Below are 19,643 nucleotides of genomic sequence, written 5' to 3'. Positions count from 1 at the left end.
TCTCAGCCCCTTTTTCTCCAGGCTAAACCACCCCAGTTCCCTCAGCAGCTTCTCCTAAGACTTGCGCTCTAGCCCCTTCACCAGCTTCACCACTCTTTGGACACACTCCATCACCTCAATGTCTTTAGGAGACAAAGACTCAAATCCATTGGCAAAACTTCCACTGCTACAGCTCCCCAGGGAACAATTAACTGAACGTGGTTTTACACTTTGGCAGTGATGGTTTTCATGAGGAAAACACTCCTTGGACACTCTGCTTTCTTGACATTGCCTTCTCACAAATGCATTTCTATCTTAAAAATGCTTAAAAAGGCTTAAAATCTACCTTTCTTGCAGGTTAAAATCTACCTCTCTTGCAGGTTAAAATCTACCTCTCTTATAGTTTAAAATCTACCTTTCTTACAGTTTAAAATCTACCTCTCTTAAAGTTTAAAATCTACCTCTCTTACAGGTTAAAATCTACCTTTCTTACAGGTTAAAATCTACCTTTCTTACAGGTTAAAATCCACCTTTCTTACAGGTTAAAATCTACCTCTCTTACAGTTTAAAATCTACCTCTCTTACAGTTTAAAATCTACCTCTCTTGCATTTTAAAATCTACCTTTCTGGCAGTTTAAAATCTACCTCTCTTATAGTTTAAAATCTACTTTTCTTACAGGCTAAAATCTACCTTTCTTACAGTTTAAAATCTACCTCTCTTACAGGTTAAAATCTACATCTCTTGCAGTTTAAAGTCTACCTTTCTTGCAGTTTAAAATCTGTCTCTCTTACAGTTTAAAATCTACTTCTCTTACAGGTTAAAATCTACCTCTCTTACAGGGTAAAATCTACCTTTCTTACAGGTTACAATCTACCTTTCCTACAGTTCAAGGCAGCATTTAATGCAGGAAAAGAGGAAGAACACAAAGGATCTTCTATTCATTGCTGCTTCATATTATCCATGTAGTGTGTAGGTTTGCTCTAGCAAAGAAGGACTTTGAGCAATATTTCCATTCCCCTACTAAAACAAGGAACTAAGCAACCTCATCTCAAAAAGTGTCCAGAGTTTGAGCTCCCTATCTTATCCTTCAGATCCTTTCTGTATAATTTCTTAGTGTACATGCTACAGTGAACCTTTACTGATTTTTGCTTTATAAATCTGAGTTTAAAAATGTTTTTACTCACACAGAGCAAGAAAAAAAAAAGAGTGGGGAAAATTACTGGAGAAGAGCTCAGCAGTCTGTGCTCTCTCAGTTCTCTTTACTGTAATTAAGTTTCTAAGTAGTAAAAGAGCCACCCAGAAGTTCTTAGATAAAAAAAATGTATGTCCTGGTGGGATGGAAAATACTTACATGAAATAGATATCCTGGTGGGATGGAATAGGACAGATTGGAGATTAGGGGAATATGCATCAGTTCAGGAGAAGGAGGTAAGAAGTTCAGAGAAGAAAGCAAGAATATGGTACAAATTGCCTTGTGCTTTCAAGCAAGAATGGGAAGAAATAAGAAAATACTGTTTTTGGATAGATGGAACAAAAAAGAAGAAACTTGAGAAAAAACATCTTTAATTAAAAAGAAGTACTTACTCTGCTTTTGACATCCTTTAGTTTGGGGAGGATTTCCAAACCAAATCCATCAGCTTGACCTCGGGTCCTGTTTCCACCATTCATGTAATTGCCAAAAGCCAGAATCAGTCCTAAAATTTCCTTTACACTTGTCATGTTCAGCAAGGCCTGGAAAATGGATACCAGTCTGTAACTGTCACTTGCACAAAAAATTCTAATTGCTAATAGAAAAAAATTGTGTTTTTTTTAAATTTTGTTTTTGCTAAAGGTTTTGTTTCTTGTGGTTTATAACCTCTCCAGAGTAAGGGCTGCTAAAACTGGTGCAATAATAAAATATTTAAGAGAAGCCTTTATTAGACCATCTGCCTAACATGCTACATTTAGCATAATCCATATGAAGCAAATTATATGGCATCACAGAATCACAGAATGGTCTGGGTTGGAAAGAACCTCCAAAGGTCATCCAGTCCAACCCTCTCTGCAGTCAGCAGGGACATCCTCCACCAGATCAGGTGGCCCAGAGCCTTGTCACATACTATGTAGATGACAAGATTCATGGAAGAAGTCTTCTAAACATTCTTAGTTATCTTCAAGACTCTTACAGAGGAGGTGCTTTTCCATGAGTTTACACAATGCACATTAAAAATGGATACGTGCTCCGTTTTCTGCCATCAGGTTAGACTTGGTCTCAGTCTGCTTCTCACTGGGCCTGGTGCACTGGAAATTTGCATTTCCATATCCATACTTCACATAGATATACCAGGGATAGGGACTAAATTGCTGTGCCTCCAAACAGAAATCGAGAAACACAGTTGTGAAGTAATAAATTATTTGAATTTCTACACAAAAGCATCTGTCTTGTCAATCAAGAATCTGAGGCTATAAGCCTAATTCTTAACTTTGATAGAATCATAGAATGGTAGGGTTGGAAGGGACCTCCAAAGGTCATCCAGTCCAACCCCCTCTGCAGTCAGCAAGGACATCCTCCACTAGATCAGGTTGCTCAGAAACCTGTTGAGCCTCACCTTGAATATCTCCAGGGATGGAGCCTCAACCACCTCCCCAGGCAACCTGTTCCAGTGTTCCACCACCCTCATGGTAAAGAGCCTGTTCCTAACACCCAACTTTGTAGCCTTGTACTACACATGGGATAAATCAATTGCAGTATGAGCTCCTCATGAGTCAACTGAGAGCTACACCACTTCTCCTACCATAAAAACCTGCTTCCTTATTTACATCTCCTTTGGAAGGGAAGCACTAAGTACCTCTTTTTACTGCTTGAATATGCAAGAAACCCAAAGGGGTAGAGCATGGGTACTCGGGGGCAGCAAAGCTAATCAAAAGTTAAGATACAACTTAAACAAAAAAAAACAATTAAAATCAAATACTGTTCTGGCTTCAGGTTGCTATTTAATTCTCTTTTAATTCTTATCTCTTTTTACTTTTCATGTTTATAATTTTGAAATCTTGTCTTTAGTCCTTCATAGTAAGAGAAATTTAGGTGAAGTTTTGACAGGCACTGAAAAAGTTGTGCTGCAGCAGGGTTAAAGAGACATACAGATCCCAGGGGAAAGGAATAACCTAAGAATGTGACAGGCATCTACTGTTGATGGTATCCAGAGTGACAGGCAAAAAAAAAAGTCCTTGTATTAAGTTAGTTTGATATTTCATTTCTGGTTTATGGAGGTTTTCTATTACCCCACTGAATGTGCAAAGCAGTAGCAACCTGCATTGAAATAAAACTTCGTCCGTAAACCGCAAGGAGTCACTCACAACTCACCTTCCTTTTTTTTATTTTTAAGCTGGAAAGAAAAAAATTAATCTATTTTTATTTTCTAATAACCAGGCTTAGAAGTTCATCATTTATGGTTAAAACAAAAAAAAAAAAAGAAAGAAACATGGCTATTCTAAAAGGTATTTCTGTGTCCCTTCAGGCTTCCCCGAGGCCTCACCTTGGAGACGCGCGTTACGGTATCGACTTTGCGGCGCACTGATGTGATCCCTTCGGAGAACACCGACTGGAAGATGATACACTGAGCTCGTTCTGGGAAGTTTGGGATCTGAGACAGCTCATATAAAAATCTGTGGGGAAAAACAACAACAAAAAAGTGTCAATGAAATTTTACATTTCTCACTGCAGGGGCCACAATGGATTGATGCTGCAGACATGCAGTCGGTGAATCAAATGTGATAGGGTTGAGAATTGTTATATTCTTTATGCTCAATCTGTTAAGAAATCCTAGTCAAATCAAGAAAAAGGAAAGACATTGTTATCACATGAATCCCTTAAACCCATTGTAATAGCTGCACCATAATAAATAATCACAAATCCAGATCACAGCCAAAAAGAGCAACATTTTTAAAAAGGACAAAAGAAAACTGAAAAAGAAAAATAAAGAAAAAAGTGGGGGGAAAAAAGGAAAAAAATAAACTGAGAAACAAAAAGAAAAGAAAAAAGAGAAAAAGAAAGAAAAAAGAAAGGAAAAAAGAAAAGAGAAAAAGAAAGAAAAAAGAAAAGAAAAAAGAGAAAAGAAAAAAGAGAAAAAGAAAAAGAAAAAAAAGAAAAAAGAAAAAGAGAAAGAGAAAGAGAAAGAGAAAGAGAAAGAGAAAGAGAAAGAGAAAGAGAAAGAGAAAGAGAAAAAGAAAGAGAAAGAGAAAGAGAAAGAGAAAGAGAAAGAGAAAGAGAAAGAGAAAGAGAAAGAGAAAGAGAAAGAGAAAAAGAGAAAAAGAGAAAAAGAGAAAGGAAAAGAAAAAAGGAAAGGAAAAGGAAAAGAAAAAAGAAAAAGGACAATAAAAATGAAAGGAAAAAGAATAATAATAAAAAGGAAAGGAAAAAGAGAAGGAAAAAGAAAATCAAAAACAAGAAAGAAAAAGAGAAGGAAAAAGAAAATCAAAAACAAGAAAGAAAAAGAGAGGAAAAAAGAGAAAGAAGAAAAATGGAAAGAAAAATAGAAGAAAGAGAAAAAAGGAAAGAAAAAAACCCCAGAAAAATAAGTGAAAAAGAAAAAATAAAAGAAAAATGTAAAGAAAGTGTGATGGTTTGAAACTGTCTTTTTAATTTTTCCTTGCAAAGTTCAGAACAGAGGAAGTGAAAGAATGTAAATAAGTCACTATTGGGTGTAAGAAAGCAAAATAACGATTGTTCTAAACACTTCCATTGGATAGATAGAAATGTTTAAGAACTATTACCCAAAACAAAGTAGGCATTCTGCACATTCTGCGTTCGGCAGTGGGGGCAGTTGCTGGGCTGTCTGGCTGCTGTTTCTTCTTCTCTTCTGGCTGAAGATAACACACTGACCTTGGCAGCTAAGTTAACAACTTTCTGCTTAACTAACTCTGCTTCTCTGTCCAGGGGGGTCTGGGGGGGAAGCTCCTGGGAGAGGGAGGCCCCTTTGGGAGGGTCCCCTTGGGGGGAAGCAAAGGGAGATCGATTGTGCTTTTTCTGTTGATTGTATATATTTGTGAATGTTGTGAATTTTGTATATTTGTACATATTCATTGCATTTCATTGTAGATTTTAGACTCTGCTTGTAAATACAGCTTTTCATTTGCTTCCAGACTGAGCTAGCCTGGTTATTGTTGGTGGGGGGGGAATTTCAGCTCACACCGACACACTTTGTATTTTTGGCGCCCAACGTGGGGCTCGATTGCTTGTGATTTATTTCTGCTCAGATTAGGAAGCAAAATGAAGCTGTTTTGGATTCTGAGTCATTCTATTTCATCTATTATCGGTGTGATTGTTTACAGATGGGCCGTTTCTTGCATGATAGACAAGATTGTGAGATATGTGGCATATAAGTCGTTTCTTTGGGTTAAGAATAAGCTACTGAATGTTGGTGAATTCTGTTGTGGTCTTATTGGGCTAAGAAGCTATGGTAACTCAACTATGGATCTGCTAGCAGACACATATGAGTTTGTTACTCCTCTTACAACTACAGAGGGTCTTTGGAACCAGTGGTACCTTAGATATCTTGTACTAGCCTTAATCTTAATTTTGTTGCTTCTTGGAATAATCATATGGCTACTGATAGCACTGTGTCAAGAAAGACATAAGGCTACTTGCTCTTCCAACTCTGCTGTGAATGTGAAAACCAAGCCAGTAAATTTGGTGGCCACTGTAACCAGAAAGCGTAAAGGAGATGCAGATGCTGCAGGAGATGGTGCAGATGGAGATGAGGGTCCTTCTACTCAGGGTCCCTCTGTTAAGAAAGATCCTTCTGATGAGGAAGAGAGGGTTAGCCTTAAAACTCTGGTAGACCTCTTGAGACCCCACATGGATGATGGAGATGTAGGTCAGGATGTAGACCCTGGTAGATTAGCAACTGCTGGTAGTGCCTCTGAACTCAAGGAAATTCAACGGAGGATTACAACAGGATTATGGGGACAGCGACCTCAGGATGATGATGATGATGATGAGGATGACATACAGTCAGCTAATGCACCCAGACAGGAAATTAGACATGTGAGGAAGGATTACATCAGAGGAGATAATGAGCCAGTCCTGTCTTGGCTAGCCAGGTGTTTTGATATGGGAGCCCCAGCATTGGTGGTAGGCGACAAGTCGGCCTCTCAGCTGGGGATGCTCTCAAAGGATACAGGCATAGACAGGCATCTAGGCAAGTGCATTGGTAAAGTTTCTCTGTGGGCACGCCTCCTACTGGCAGTCTCGCTGAGGTACCCCAGCAGAGATGATTTACCATGGAACCCTAAGCCTTGGACCACAATAGCTGAGGGAATCAAGCGTCTGAGAGAGTTTGCTGTGAGAGAAGTAATGTATGGAGATCATAAGACTCTGAATCCTGATGAAATTCCTGTTGGAACAGGCCTTGCCAAAAAGCTCATTAAGCTTGCTCCTCCTAATTATGCCACTATTCTGGCAAGCAGGATTGTGGCAAGAAATTATGGTGGAGTGCCTCCCACTGTTGGCCATTTCACTGACCAAATGAGGCAGTTGGAGGATAGTCTTGCACGTACTACTTTGGTTTCAGCCATTGAAACTCTGTCTGGAAAGATGGAGAATTGCATGAAAGAGCTGAAGGAGGAACTTAAAACCTCCATATCCAACTTGATGAAGGGGGATGATTCTGATTCCTCTTCCTCCAGATGGATACAAGTTTCAGCTGTTAGGAACAGACGTGCTCCAAGAAGGCCATTCCAGAATAGGTCAAACCAAAACAGACAGCAGAGGCAATCACGTGGCAGTATCTGGATAACTCTGCGTGATCAGTTTGGTGAGAACATGAACAGATGGGATGGTCAACCAACTTCTGATCTTTTCAAGAGGTTACGGGAGCTGCAGAGGGGCAGATCCCGAGGTAGCAATACCAGGAGGGTAGCTGTCGCTTCCTCAGTTTCCCAGAACAACTCTGATAGCTCCAACAGTGATCCTAATTCTGATGCTGGACGTTGTGCCAGCTGTACATGTGGAGGTAATCCCCACCATTAGGGGTGCCCTGCCTTCCGCCAGGGGGAGGTAAGGGATAATGGAGATAACAGAATCTATTGGGATGTGTACATCCAGTGGCCTGGCACTTCAAAATTTCAGAAGTACAGGGCCTTGGTTGACACAGGAGCTCAGTGCACCATAATACCATCAAATTATCAAGGGGGAGAATCTATAACTATTCAGGGAGTCACTGGTGGATCTCAAGAGTTGTTTAAGATAGAGGTTGATATAAGCTTAACTGGGAAGCAGTGGAAGAAACATACTATTGTAACAGGTCCTAATGCACCTTGTATTTTGGGAATTGACTTTCTGAGAGAAGGGCGTTTTAAAGACCCTAAGGGTTACAAATGGGCTTTTGGAATAGCAACTGTAGAAATTGATGGAGGGAAATTGAAGTTGTCTATTAGACCTGAGCTTTCAGATGAATCTGCAGTTGTGGGACAACATGAGATAGAGGATGTAAAGCTGCCGGTTGCTTCTCAAACTGTGCATCACAGACAATACAGAACCAACCGTGACTCTTTGGTGCCCATTCAAAACTTGATTCGTCAGTTGGAGAGTCAGAAGGTCATCAGCAAAACTCATTCACCTTTCAACAGTCCAATCTGGCCTGTGAGAAAGCAGAATGGAGAGTGGCGTCTGACAGTTGATTTCCGTGCCTTGAATGAAGTAACTCCACCCATGAGTGCAGCTGTACCAGACATGATGGAACTCCAATATGAGCTGGAATCCAAGCAGGCCAAATGGTATGCTACCATAGACATTGCTAATGCTTTCTTCTCTATTCCCATAGCAGAGGAATGCAGGCCTCAGTTTGCTTTCACCTGGAGAGGCATTCAGTACACATTCAATCGTTTGCCCCAGGGGTGGATTCACAGTTCAACCATCTGCCATGCAGTGATCCATGATGCTTTGGAGAAAGGTGGAGCTCCAGAACACATTCAGTTCATCGATGACATCATCGTCTGGGGTGAGACTGCTGAAGAAGTCTTCGAGAAAGGTAACAAAATCATTGACATTCTCTTGCAAGCTGGTTTCGCTATCAAGCGAGACAAGGTGAAAGGACCTGCCAGAGAAATCCAGTTTCTGGGAGTGCGGTGGCAAGATGGTCGCCGTCACATCCCAATGGATGTGATAAACAGAGTCTCCACCATGGCAAATCCCATCAACAAGAAAGAAACTCTGCGTTTCTTAGGCATAGTGGGATTTTGGAGACTGCACATTCCTGGATACAGTCAGATTGTGAAACCTCTATATGATGTGACTCGAAGAGAACAGTTTCCAATGGGGTCCTGAGCAACAAGCAGCCTTTGACCAGATCAAGCGAGAGGTAGTCCAAGCGATGGGTCTGGGACCTGTCCGAACTGGTCCAGACATTAAGAACATTCTGTACACAGCAGCGAGTGACAATGGTCCAACCTGGTGCTTATGGCAAAGAGCTCCAGGGGAGACACGAGGACGTCCTCTTGGTTTCTGGGGTCGTGGCTACAGAGGCTCAGAGGCAAACTACACTCCAACAGAGAAAGAGATTTTAGCTGCTTATGAAGGAGTGAAAGCTGCTTCTGAAGTGATTGGAACTGAGTCACAACTTCTTCTAGCTCCTAGATTGCCAGTTCTGAATTGGATGTTCAAAGGCAAAGGTTCTTCACCACATCATGCAACAGATGCTACCTGGTCTAAGTGGATGGCTCTGATAACACAGAGAGCTCGAATGGGAAATCTCGAAAGGCCTGGTTTGGTGGAGGTGATCACAAACTGGCCAGAAGGCACAAGCTGTGCTAAACCTCCAGAGGAGAGAGTAACTCGTGCTGAGGAAGCTCCTCCTTACAGTGATCTGTCTGATGATGAAAAGAGATATGCTTTGTTCACAGACGGTTCCTGTCGTCTTGTTGGGAACAAGCGGAGATGGAAATCTGCAGTGTGGAGTCCAACGCGCAGAGTTGCAGAAGCGAGAGATGGAGAAGGAGAATCCAGTCAATTCGCAGAGGTAAAAGCTGTCCAGCTAGCTCTTAACGTAGCTGAACGTGAGAGATGGCCAAAGCTTTATCTCTACACTGACTCGTGGATGGTAGCCAATGCCTTGTGGGGTTGGCTGAAAGACTGGAAGAAGAATGGCTGGCAGAGGAAAGGAAAGCCAATCTGGGCTGCAGATCTGTGGCAAGACATTGCTGCTCGCATTGAGAGAATCCCAGTGAAAGTGAGACACATCGATGCTCACATTCCTAAGAGCAAAGCTACAGAGGAACAACAACACAACCACCAGGCAGATCTAGCTGCAAGAGTTTCCCAGGTGGACACAAACTCTGATCCTGATCCTGATCTTGACTGGAAACACCGAGGTGAGCTGTTCTTAGCTCGGTGGGCCCATGACTCGTCAGGACATCAAGGCAGAGATGCAACCTACCGATGGGCTCGTGACAGATCCATTGACATTTCCATGGATGCTATCACACAAGTCATCCATGACTGTGACATTTGTGCTGCTATTAAGCAGGCAAAGCGGATCAAGCCCTTGTGGTACGGTGACCGATGGTCCAAGTACAAGTATGGTGAAGCCTGGCAGATTGACTACATCACTCTACCTCGTTCTCCATCTGGTAAGCAGTATGTGCTGACTATGGTAGAGGCAAGCACTGGATGGCTGGAAACTTATCCAGTTCCTCATGCAACTGCACGTAACACCATTCTTGGTCTGGAAAGACAAATCCTGTGGAGACACGGAACTCCAGAGAGGATTGAGTCAGACAACGGAACTCATTTCAAGAACAATCTTGTAAAAAACTGGGCCAAAGAGCACGGCATCGAGTGGATATTCCACATTCCCTACTATGCACCAGCTGCAGGGAAGATCGAACGCTACAACGGTTTGCTGAAAACCACTCTCAAAGCCATGGGGGGTGGATCTTTGAAAAACTGGGAGAAACATTTAGCACAAGCAACCTGGTTGGTGAATAGTAGAGGTTCAGTGAATCGAGCTGGACCTGCCCAATCAGATTTGTTGCGAAAGGAGGAAGGTGATAGAGTTCCTGTTATCAGAGAAAAGAATCTGTTAGGCAAAACTGTTTGGGTATTTTCTCCTTCAGGAGAGGCCAAACCTGTCCGAGGGGTGGTTTCTGCTGAAGGTCCTGGTCACACCTATTGGGTGATGCAAGAAAATGGTGAAATTCAGTGCATTCCACAAAGAAATCTAACTTTGGCTGAGAGAGGTTAAATTCAGAGTGTTGCGCAGATACAGCATCGCGCCCAAGAGGAGAGTTCATGAGATCTACGGTGCACGAACCCTGAGAGCCCTGAGTCACCTGAGAGTCCCTGTTCCTTCCTTTGCTCCATCTGCGAGGAAACAAACTGTTTGCTGTTTTTCCTGTGATTTGACTCTTTTGAATCATCTACATCTGAGATAGCCGGAATGGACTATGGTCTTTATTCACCTATTGTTGTAGATATTATTTTAGATTAGATAAATGATAGTAGCAGCCAATGGAATTGTTTAGAAGGGGTGGACTGTGATGGTTTGAAACTGTCTTTTTAATTTTTCCTTGCAAAGTTCAGAACAGAGAAAGTGAAAGAATGTAAATAAGTCACTATTGGGTGTAAGAAAGCAAAACACTGATTGTTCTAAACACTTCCATTGGATAGATAGAAATGTTTAAGAACTATTACCCAAAACAAAGTAGGCACTCTGCACATTCTGCGTTCTGCAGTGGGGGCAGTTGCTGGGCTGTCTGGCTGCTGTTTCTTCTTCTCTTCTGGCTGAAGATAACACACTGACCTTGGCAGCTAAGTTAACAACTTTCTGCTTTAACTAACTCTGCTTCTCTGTCCAGGGGAGTCTGGGGGGAAGCTCCTGGGAGAGAGAGGCCCCTTTGGGAGGGTCCCCTTGGGGGGAAGCAAAGGGAGATCGGTTGTGTTTTTCTGTTGATTGTATATATTTGTGAATGTTGTGAATTTTGTATATTTGTACATATTCATTGCATTTCATTGTAGATTTTAGACTCTGCTTGTAAATACAGCTTTTCATTTGCTTCCAGACTGAGCTAGCCTGGTTATTGTTGGTGGGGGGGGAATTTCAGCTCACACCGACACAGAAAGGAAAAAAGAAAACGAGAAAGGAAAAAAAGGGGGGGAGAAAAAGAGAAAGCAAAAGCAATGGGAAGGGCTGCAGAGCCCCTGCCCATTGACTGTTCTCATTCATGTTTTGGCTTCCTTCAAGCAGGTGCCCACGTCTCTGTATTCCTTCGAGGTTGTTTCAGAATGCAAAACGCCTGCCAAGAAGTTTCTTCTGATGCTAAGCCTCAGCTTTCTTTTCCTAATCTGCACAGCTCCCAACTGCACAGCAGCACCTCCTGTGGCAATGCACGTGGGCTCTGAAGCTCTTCCAGTCTGCACTTTCAGCCTTTGCTCAGCAGTTACCCACTCGATCTGCTCTCAGATACAGACTTTCCTCCTCAGCCTTCTTCTCTTTGGTAAAGACAAATAAACAGAGGCAGAGCCACCAGCTCCACTTGGGGTATCACAAACTGCAAGCATCCCAAAGGCATGAGCAGTGCCTCCCTGCTCTTCAACCCACAGGGTCAGAGCTTGGCTAAGCCACACAAGGAGCCCTTTGCATTTCTGACAGTAATAAGATTCTGCATCATTTGCTTTGTGGGCTGTGGGTCTAGGATTTAGGTTGTGAGTGGGAGGATTTCAGTGCTACAGATGCTCTCCTGACATCCAGCAGCAAGCTGCCTTGTGCTCCAATACTTTAGAACCGTTCTCCTAATCACCTCACTAGAGATATATCCTCCTTAAAGCATCTCTCTAGAGATTTATCCTCCTTAAAGCACCTCTCTACAGGTATATCCTCCTTAAGGTACCTCTTTAGAGATTTATTCTTCCTCCTTAAAGCACCTCTCTCGAGATTTATCCTCCTTAAAGCACCTCTCTATAGGTATATCCTCCTTAAAGCACCTCTCTCGAGATTTATCCTTCTTAAAGCACCTCTCTGTAGGTATATCCTCCTTAAAGCACCTCTCTCGAGATTTATCCCCCTTAAAGCACCTCTCTGTAGGTATATCCTCCTTAAAGCACCTCTCTCGAGATTTATCCTCCTTAAAGCACCTCTCTATAGGTATATCCTCCTTAAAGCACCTCTCTGTAGGTATATCCTCCTTAAAGCACCTCTCTGTAGGTATATCCTCCTTAAAGCACCTCTCTCGAGATTTATCCTCCTTAAAGCACCTCTCTGTAGGTATATCCTCCTTAAAGCACCTCTCTCGAGATTTATACCCCTTAAAGCACCTCTCTATAGGTATATCCTCCTTAAAGCACCTCTCTCGAGATTTATCCTCCTTAAAGCACCTCTCTGTAGGTATATCCTCCTTAAAGCACCTCTCTATAGGTATATCCTCCTTAAAGCACCTCTCTCGAGATTTATCCCCCTTAAAGCACCTCTCTATAGGTATATCCTCCTTAAAGCACCTCTCTATAGGTATATCCTCCTTAAAGCACCTCTCTATAGGTATATCCTCCTTAAAGCACCTCTCTCGAGATTTATCCCCCTTAAAGCACCTCTCTATAGGTATATCCTCCTTAAAGCACCTCTCTAGAGCTTTATCCTCCTTAAAGCACCTCTCTATAGGTATATCCTCCTTAAAGCACCTCTCTATAGGTATATCCTCCTTAAAGCACCTCTCTAGAGCTTTATCCTCCTTAAAGCACCTCTCTAGAGAGGTATCCTCCTTAAAGCACCTCTATAGAGACTTATCCTCCTTAAAGCACCTCTCTAGAGACTTATCCTCCTTAAAGCATCTCTCTAGAGACTTATCCTCCTTAAAGCACCTCTCTATAGGTATATCCTCCTTAAAGCACCTCTCTAGAGATTTATCCTCCTTAAAGCACCTCTCTATAGGTATATCCTCCTTAAAGCACCTCTCTAGAGATTTATCCCCCTTAAAGCACCTCTCTATAGGTATATCCTCCTTAAAGCACCTCTCTAGAGGTATTATCCTCCTTAAAGCACCTCTCTCAGAGATTTATCCTCCTTAAAGCACCTCTCTATAGGTATATCCTCCTTAAAGCACCTCTCTAGAGATTTATCCTCCTTAAAACACCTCTCTATAGGTATATCCTCCTTAAAGCACCTCTCTAGAGATTTATCCCCCTTAAAGCACCTCTCTATAGGTATATCCTCCTTAAAGCACCTCTCTCGAGATTTATCCTCCTTAAAGCACCTCTCTATAGGTATATCCTCCTTAAAGCACCTCTCTAGAGCTTTATCCTCCTTAAAGCACCTCTCTAGAGAGGTATCCTCCTTAAAGCACCTCTATAGAGACTTATCCTCCTTAAAGCACCTCTCTAGAGACTTATCCTCCTTAAAGCATCTCTCTAGAGACTTATCCTCCTTAAAGCACCTCTCTATAGGTATATCCTCCTTAAAGCACCTCTCTAGAGATTTATCCTCCTTAAAGCACCTCTCTATAGGTATATCCTCCTTAAAGCATCTCTAGAGATATATCCTCCTTAAAGCACCTCTCTACCTATAGACATATCCTCCATTTTTCTCCCTCACTGGCTGGTGGGAAATATAGTGAACCACTATTAGCTTGAATTCCAATTAAATTTATTTTCATTATTGCAGCCACCACATCTGATTTCTCCAAACTATTTCTTTTTTTCTTTTTCTTATAATAAACACTATTGGTGTCTTCCAATTTGCTTTATGAACATTCAGTGCAGGCAATGCTTTGCTGAGTAGATAATGGCTGCGCAAAAATCAGCAAAATCCACCTGTGGTGGGTGTGAAATTTTAATTGCACTATAATTTCTTTTCCCTTCTTTTTTTCTTTCTTGCATGATGAAGAAGTCTATTGTGAGAGAAGGATTGGGGCGGGGGGAGGGCAGGGGTGGTTCTGGCTTGGCTCTCCCACTGAAGCAGTGGGACAAAAAACAAATGCCAAGCTGGTATTAATAAAAATGCTTCCTATTGGGAATGAATGGTATTGCCAGGAAAAAAAAAAAAAACAAAAACAAACCCAACCAAAAGAGGATACTCTGCACTTTGTGTGAGAGGAACAAAAGAGAGAAAAGCTCAAATTGCTTCAGTGAAGTACTAAAATCCATACATTTTGGAAGTTTGAATTTAAAAAACCAAATGGCATCTCTCCTTGCCTTGAGAAGGGAACTACCTCCTACACTGCTGGGTCATGGGAATCACAGAATTACAGAATTGTTAGGGTTGGAAGGGACCTCAAGGATCATCCAGTTCCAAACCCCCCTGCCATGGGGCCTCACACTAGATCAGGTTGCTCACAGCCACATCCAGCCTGGCTGCAAAAACCTCCAGGGATGAGGCTTCCACCACCTCCCTGGGCAATCTGTTCCAGTCTCTCACCACCCTCATGGGGAAGAACTCCTTCCTAAGGCCTGATCTAAAGCTCCTCTAGCTTGAATCCATTCCCTCCACTCCTATCACTCCCTGACACCTAAAAAGTCCCTCCCCAGCTTTCTTGTAGCCCCCTTCAGATACTGGAAGGCCACAAGAAGGTCTCCTAGGTTTCTTCTCCAAACTGAACAACCCCAACTCTCTCAGCCTGTCCTCATAGGAGAGGAGCTCCATTGCTGGCTCCTGTTGTCCACCAGGACTCCCAGGTCCCCTTCCCTAGAGGTGCTCTCCAACAGTTCAGCCCCCAACCTGTACTGATGCCTGGGGTTGTTCTTCCCCACATGCAGTACTTCACCCTTGCCCTTCCTGAATTTCATTGGATCTCTCCCTTCCCAGCTTTCTAGCCTGCCTAGGTCACACTGGATGGCAGCACAGCCTTCTGGTGGGTCAGCCACTCCTCCCAGTTCCCTATCATCAGCAAACTTGCTGAGGGTCCCCTCTATCCCTTCATCCAGATCATTGATGAAGATACTGAGTAGGGCTGGACCCAGTACCAAGCCCTGGAGGACTGCCCCACTGACCACAGCTCTCTGAGCCCTGTCCTTCAGCCAGCTCCCAGTTCACCTCACTGCCCAATCACCCAACCTGCCCTTCTTAAACTTGGCTGTGAGGATGCCTTGGGAGAATGTCAAAATCCTTGCTGAAGTGGAGGTAGAGCACATCCACTGCCCTCCCCTCATCTATCCATCTAGTTCTGCCATCAGAAAAGGCTATCAGATTGGTCTGCCATGACTTCCCCTGGCAGAATCCATGCTGACTACTCCTGGGAAGCCTCTGGTCTTCTTCACCACCAACCAAACCAGCACAGCTCAGTACCATATCTTGTGACTATTTCCTTCCCTGGTATTTCTTTACCAGTGGAGAAGACTACACAGAGATTATATTACAATTACAAGGGACTTCTTGGAAACCAGTTAAAGCTTCTGGATCCTGCTAGCAAAGCCCAAAAGTGTGGTCAAATGTGAATATAAAATTTTGATCATGTTAATGAATATTAGCTTTTTAACAGCTTATTAGCATGAAGCATGATTTAGGGAGGTATTGTCATATTGCTGTCATACTTCCAGTTTGTGCCAAACCCCAGAAAATTTAGTATGCCAGCTAAACAAATCAAAATCACACATGCAGGAGAGCAGGAGTGATGCAACTAAAGCTTTCTGTTTGCCTGGTAATCCCAGCATTTAAAAATGGCAAAGATTTCCCTCAGACTTCATGATTCAGAACCCAAGTTAATGGTTCCACTACATGAATGTCCACTGCTGGGATCTGCAACCAGTTCAGTTTGCATTTTTAGAATCACAGAATCACCAAGGCTGGAGAAGACCTTTAAGATCATCCAGTCCAACCCTAACCCAACTGCCATGGCCACTAAACCATGTCCTGAAGCACCACACCTGCAGCTTCTTGAACACCTCCAGGGATGGTGACTCCACCACCTCCCTGGGCAGCCTCTTCCAACCCCTCACCACTCTCTCAGGAAAGAAGTTTTTCCTCATGTCCAACCTAAACCTCCCCTGGCACAATTCCAACCCATTTCCTATCACTGATTACTTAGGAGAAGAGACCAAGCCCAGCCTCACTCCAACCTCCTTTCAGGGAGTTGTAGAGAGCATAAGATCTCCTCTCAGCCTTCTCTTCTCACGACTAACCAACCCCAGCTCCCTCAGCTGCTCCTTGTATGACACCCTCCAAACCCCTCCCCAGTCTTGTTGCTCTTCTCTGGACACCCTGCAGCACCTCAATGTCTTTCCTATCCTGTGGTGCCCAGAATTGAACCTAGCACTCAAGTTGTAGCCTCACCAGGGGCATCATCACTGCCCTACGGGGGCACAATCATTGCCCTGCAGGAGCACAAATCACTTCTGATCCTCACTAAAGAAAAATGAGGCTTGTGCCCTGTAGCAAACCTTTTAAATCACACATACAAATTCAGCACTTTTCTCTCCTCAACCTATAGTACAGGTCCAACAAATCTCCAGTTCTGTACTCAGGTTGACTTAGAGGGTGCCTTAGACAACAAACCCAGAAGTACCTGACCTGCTGAGCATTCAAAAGGGACATTTTGAAGGTCCAATAAAAGTTTACATAAGAACATGGTCACCAGCTTGTTTCCCCCTTGAGGCCACATTTTATAAAGCTGGTTTTCTTAACCTATATAGTTAAATAATGGGGTAAAAATGGGGTAATTAAAACTTGCAGAGAGAATACAAAGAGTAATAATTGATACAGAGTAGCTCTTGTCTCTGCCAGCCTAATTCATCCTGACTGATCAGGCCTTACTTAGAGTTCTTTACTTCTAATTGTGGAACAATGACAGCATAAATCCAGCTTTGTGTCTAATGAAGATCAACCTCTCTCCACCATAATTAACAGAAACAGACAACCTTTAATGACTCTAGAGCTCCAGGAGATTCACAATCTCCGGAACACAAAACACATTCATATTTATTTCACTCAACAGATTACCAAAGATTCAAGCTCTGGAAAACATCAGCAACTCACCCAATGTATTTTTAAGCCCCAAGCCAAGGCACTATGGCTATGGGATGCAAGAAGAAGCTAGGACACACACTTGCTGGCTGTTTGTCTCTTAAGGCTGATTCAAGAATAAGGCACTCTTCAAGAGTGATAGCCTGCTCTCCCAGCACCAACCTCTTCCCCAGTGGACAGTCACAAATGACTGCCTAGCTGCTTGTGCTGGCAGAAAGAGAAAAACAATTCTGCTCTTCATCACTGACATTTTCATTGGGAAAGAAAAGGTATGGAAATGGAATGCCTCTGACATCAACCAGTCACATACTGTACCTGCTGGGCCCCTCACGTCAAGAAGTTACCTCAGGGAACAGCTTGAGAGAGTCCAGCACAGAGCCACAAAGATGATTAAGGGAGTGAAACATCTTCCTTAGGAGGAGAGCCTGAGGGAGCTGAGGGCTCTGGAGCTTGGAGAGGAGAAGCCTGAGAGGTGATCTCAATCATGTTGATAAAGATGTGCAGGGGGAGTGCCCAGAGGCTGGAGCCAGGCTCTGCTGGGTGATGCCCAACGCCAGCACAAGGGGCAGTGGTGGAAGTGAGGCATAGGAAGTTCCATGGAAACAGGAGGAAGAATTTTGTCCCTGTGAGGGTGACAGAGCCCTGGCACAGGCTGCCCAGGGGGGTTGTGGAGTCTCCTTCTCTGGAGATATTCAAGACCTGCCTGAATGTGTCCTTGTGTGACCTGCTCTAGGTGACCCTGCTCTGGCAGTGGGGTTGGACTGGATGAGCTTTGGAGGTCCCTTCCACCCCCTGACATTCTGTGATACCTACTGTTTCAGTTCGTCCTCCCTCTACCCTTTTTTGGGCCACAGACAAAAACAGGCTAGAGGGAAAAGGAAAAAAAAAATGGCAGAGAGGCCTCAGGGCACTGTGATTAGAAGAGAATGGAAGTGGAAAGGGAAAAGCAGCAAAGTAGCAGAAGACAAACACCACTGATAGGCCAAAATCTGAAATCAAATGTATGGCCTAACATAAAATCCAAGGTTTCTATCCTGCTCATGGATCCTTGTGGGTTTAGCATTGGTCTAAGGTTTATTACAACAGAAGGAGCAACACTTCAGAAGTTTTTCACTCCCAGGAGATGAACTGAGGGATCAGCCCTGTAGCTCTCCCATCAGTATGACCAGAGTGAATCTTTGTCACAGGAGTCACCAAAACCCTGTGTTACTCTTTCAAATAATGAATAGCCAAAAATCACTCTGGCCCTGCTTTATAACACACTAACTTAGCCCTGAGATCTCCAACAGATGAAAAAAAATGTGACAAGTGGGACCAAAACTTTTCCTGATTCAAGCCTCGGGTGGTCCAAGCTGTCAGAGCAAAATCTGTGATGTCTGACAAAGGTTAGGTGATAAACCACAAAAAAAAATTTGCTTATTAGCTGCCACAAATGAAATATCAGGTTCTGGTTTAACATATCAGCAAATATAATGATAAAATACTACCAAAAACATGATCTTACTGTTCTGGTTTATCCAGTAGCTTCAATTCCTCCTCTTTTGAAGTCTGATAATATTGCTTGATTTTCTCCAGTTCATCCTTTTGTGCTCTCTGAGGGAGTAATTAGTAACTAATTAGTAAAACATAAATTAATTACCAACTTACCTTTTTGTCTGCAGGTAACAACAGTATTTTTTATTTGGGAAAGAGTTGAGGCATAAAGATTTGTGATAATAAACTGGCCTTGATGGCCACAAAGCAGAGCATCCTTGTAGAGCACAGGATACTTAGAATCATAGAATGGTGCAGGCCAGAAGGGACCTCCAAAGGTCATCTTCACACAGTTTAGGTCCAAGAGGTAGTTCTGACATCTTCTAGAGCCAGCTTCAGGATTACACAGTTCATGAATGCTCTATACTTTGACTACAGAGCAACTTGGGTAAGGACACCAATGCCCCAGCCTGACTTCTTAACTGCTTTAGGTCCTCACAGCTTGAGTGAGGAAGATTCAGCACTGTAGCACAGAACTGGCCCCCAGTATGGAGTCCATTTGTCAGGCAGTTCAGGAGAGCACACTGGTAGACAGGATGCATTTTGCTCCATTGCAACCTGAGTCCAAAGGCACTCCACTGGTTTACTTTTCTGGTAATTAAGAACTAAGCCAGCAAGAGAAATGAGGATAATGAGGATAGTACTTGTTTTGCTGCTGTGCTGGAAGGTGTCCAGAGAATGGCCACGAGGATCAGCAGAGGGCTGGAGCTGCTCTGCTCTGGAGACAGACTGAGAGAGTTGGGGTTGTGCAGGCTGGAGAGGAGAAGGCTCTAAGGAGACCTTCTTGTGGCCTTCCAGTATCTGAAGGGGGCTACAAGAAAGCTGGGGAGGGACTTTTTAGGGTGTCATGAATAGGACGGGGAGGGGGGGATGGAGCCAAGCTAGAGGAGGGGAGATTTAGATCAGAGCTTAGGAAGAAATTTTTCCCCATGAGCTTGTTATAAAATTGGCATCTTGTCCTAACCCCCTTTTCCTGAAGTGATTGGTTAGAAAGCTCTTGCAGTGCTATGAAGGGATAGGTTTGTCCTTGCAATAAAGTGGTGGTGACGTCCTCCTCCCTGGGGGTGTTGAAGGTCAGGCTGGATGAGACCTTGAGCAGCTGAGGCTAGTTGAGAGGTGTCCCTGGGCACTGTGGGGAGGTTGGAGCAGATGAGCTCTGGGGTCCCTTCCAACCTGAGCCATTCTATGTAGATGTTGTTAGTGAGTAT

At 43.3% G+C, this 19,643-nt stretch overlaps 1 protein-coding gene across 1 annotated transcript in view; it reads right to left on the bottom strand.

Moving 5' to 3' along the window:
• The window catches only part of FMN1 (formin 1), a 167,624-nt gene that overhangs the window by 69,729 nt on the left and 78,252 nt on the right, over nucleotides 1-19,643 (bottom strand). The window contains exons 8-10 of the mRNA XM_054400699.1: nucleotides 18,407-18,495; nucleotides 3,496-3,625; nucleotides 1,565-1,711 (exon numbers count right to left, since the gene is read on the bottom strand). Of these exons, the coding sequence (XP_054256674.1) occupies nucleotides 1,565-1,711; nucleotides 3,496-3,625; nucleotides 18,407-18,495 (366 nt within the window). The remainder of the gene's footprint in view (nucleotides 1-1,564; nucleotides 1,712-3,495; nucleotides 3,626-18,406; nucleotides 18,496-19,643) is intronic.

The sequence above is a fragment of the Indicator indicator genome, chromosome 4 (genome assembly GCF_027791375.1).
Source record: "Indicator indicator isolate 239-I01 chromosome 4, UM_Iind_1.1, whole genome shotgun sequence".
NCBI lineage: Eukaryota > Metazoa > Chordata > Aves > Piciformes > Indicatoridae > Indicator > Indicator indicator.
Note: the sequence above shows the minus strand (reverse complement) of the source record. Positions and strands in the feature narration are given on the sequence as shown.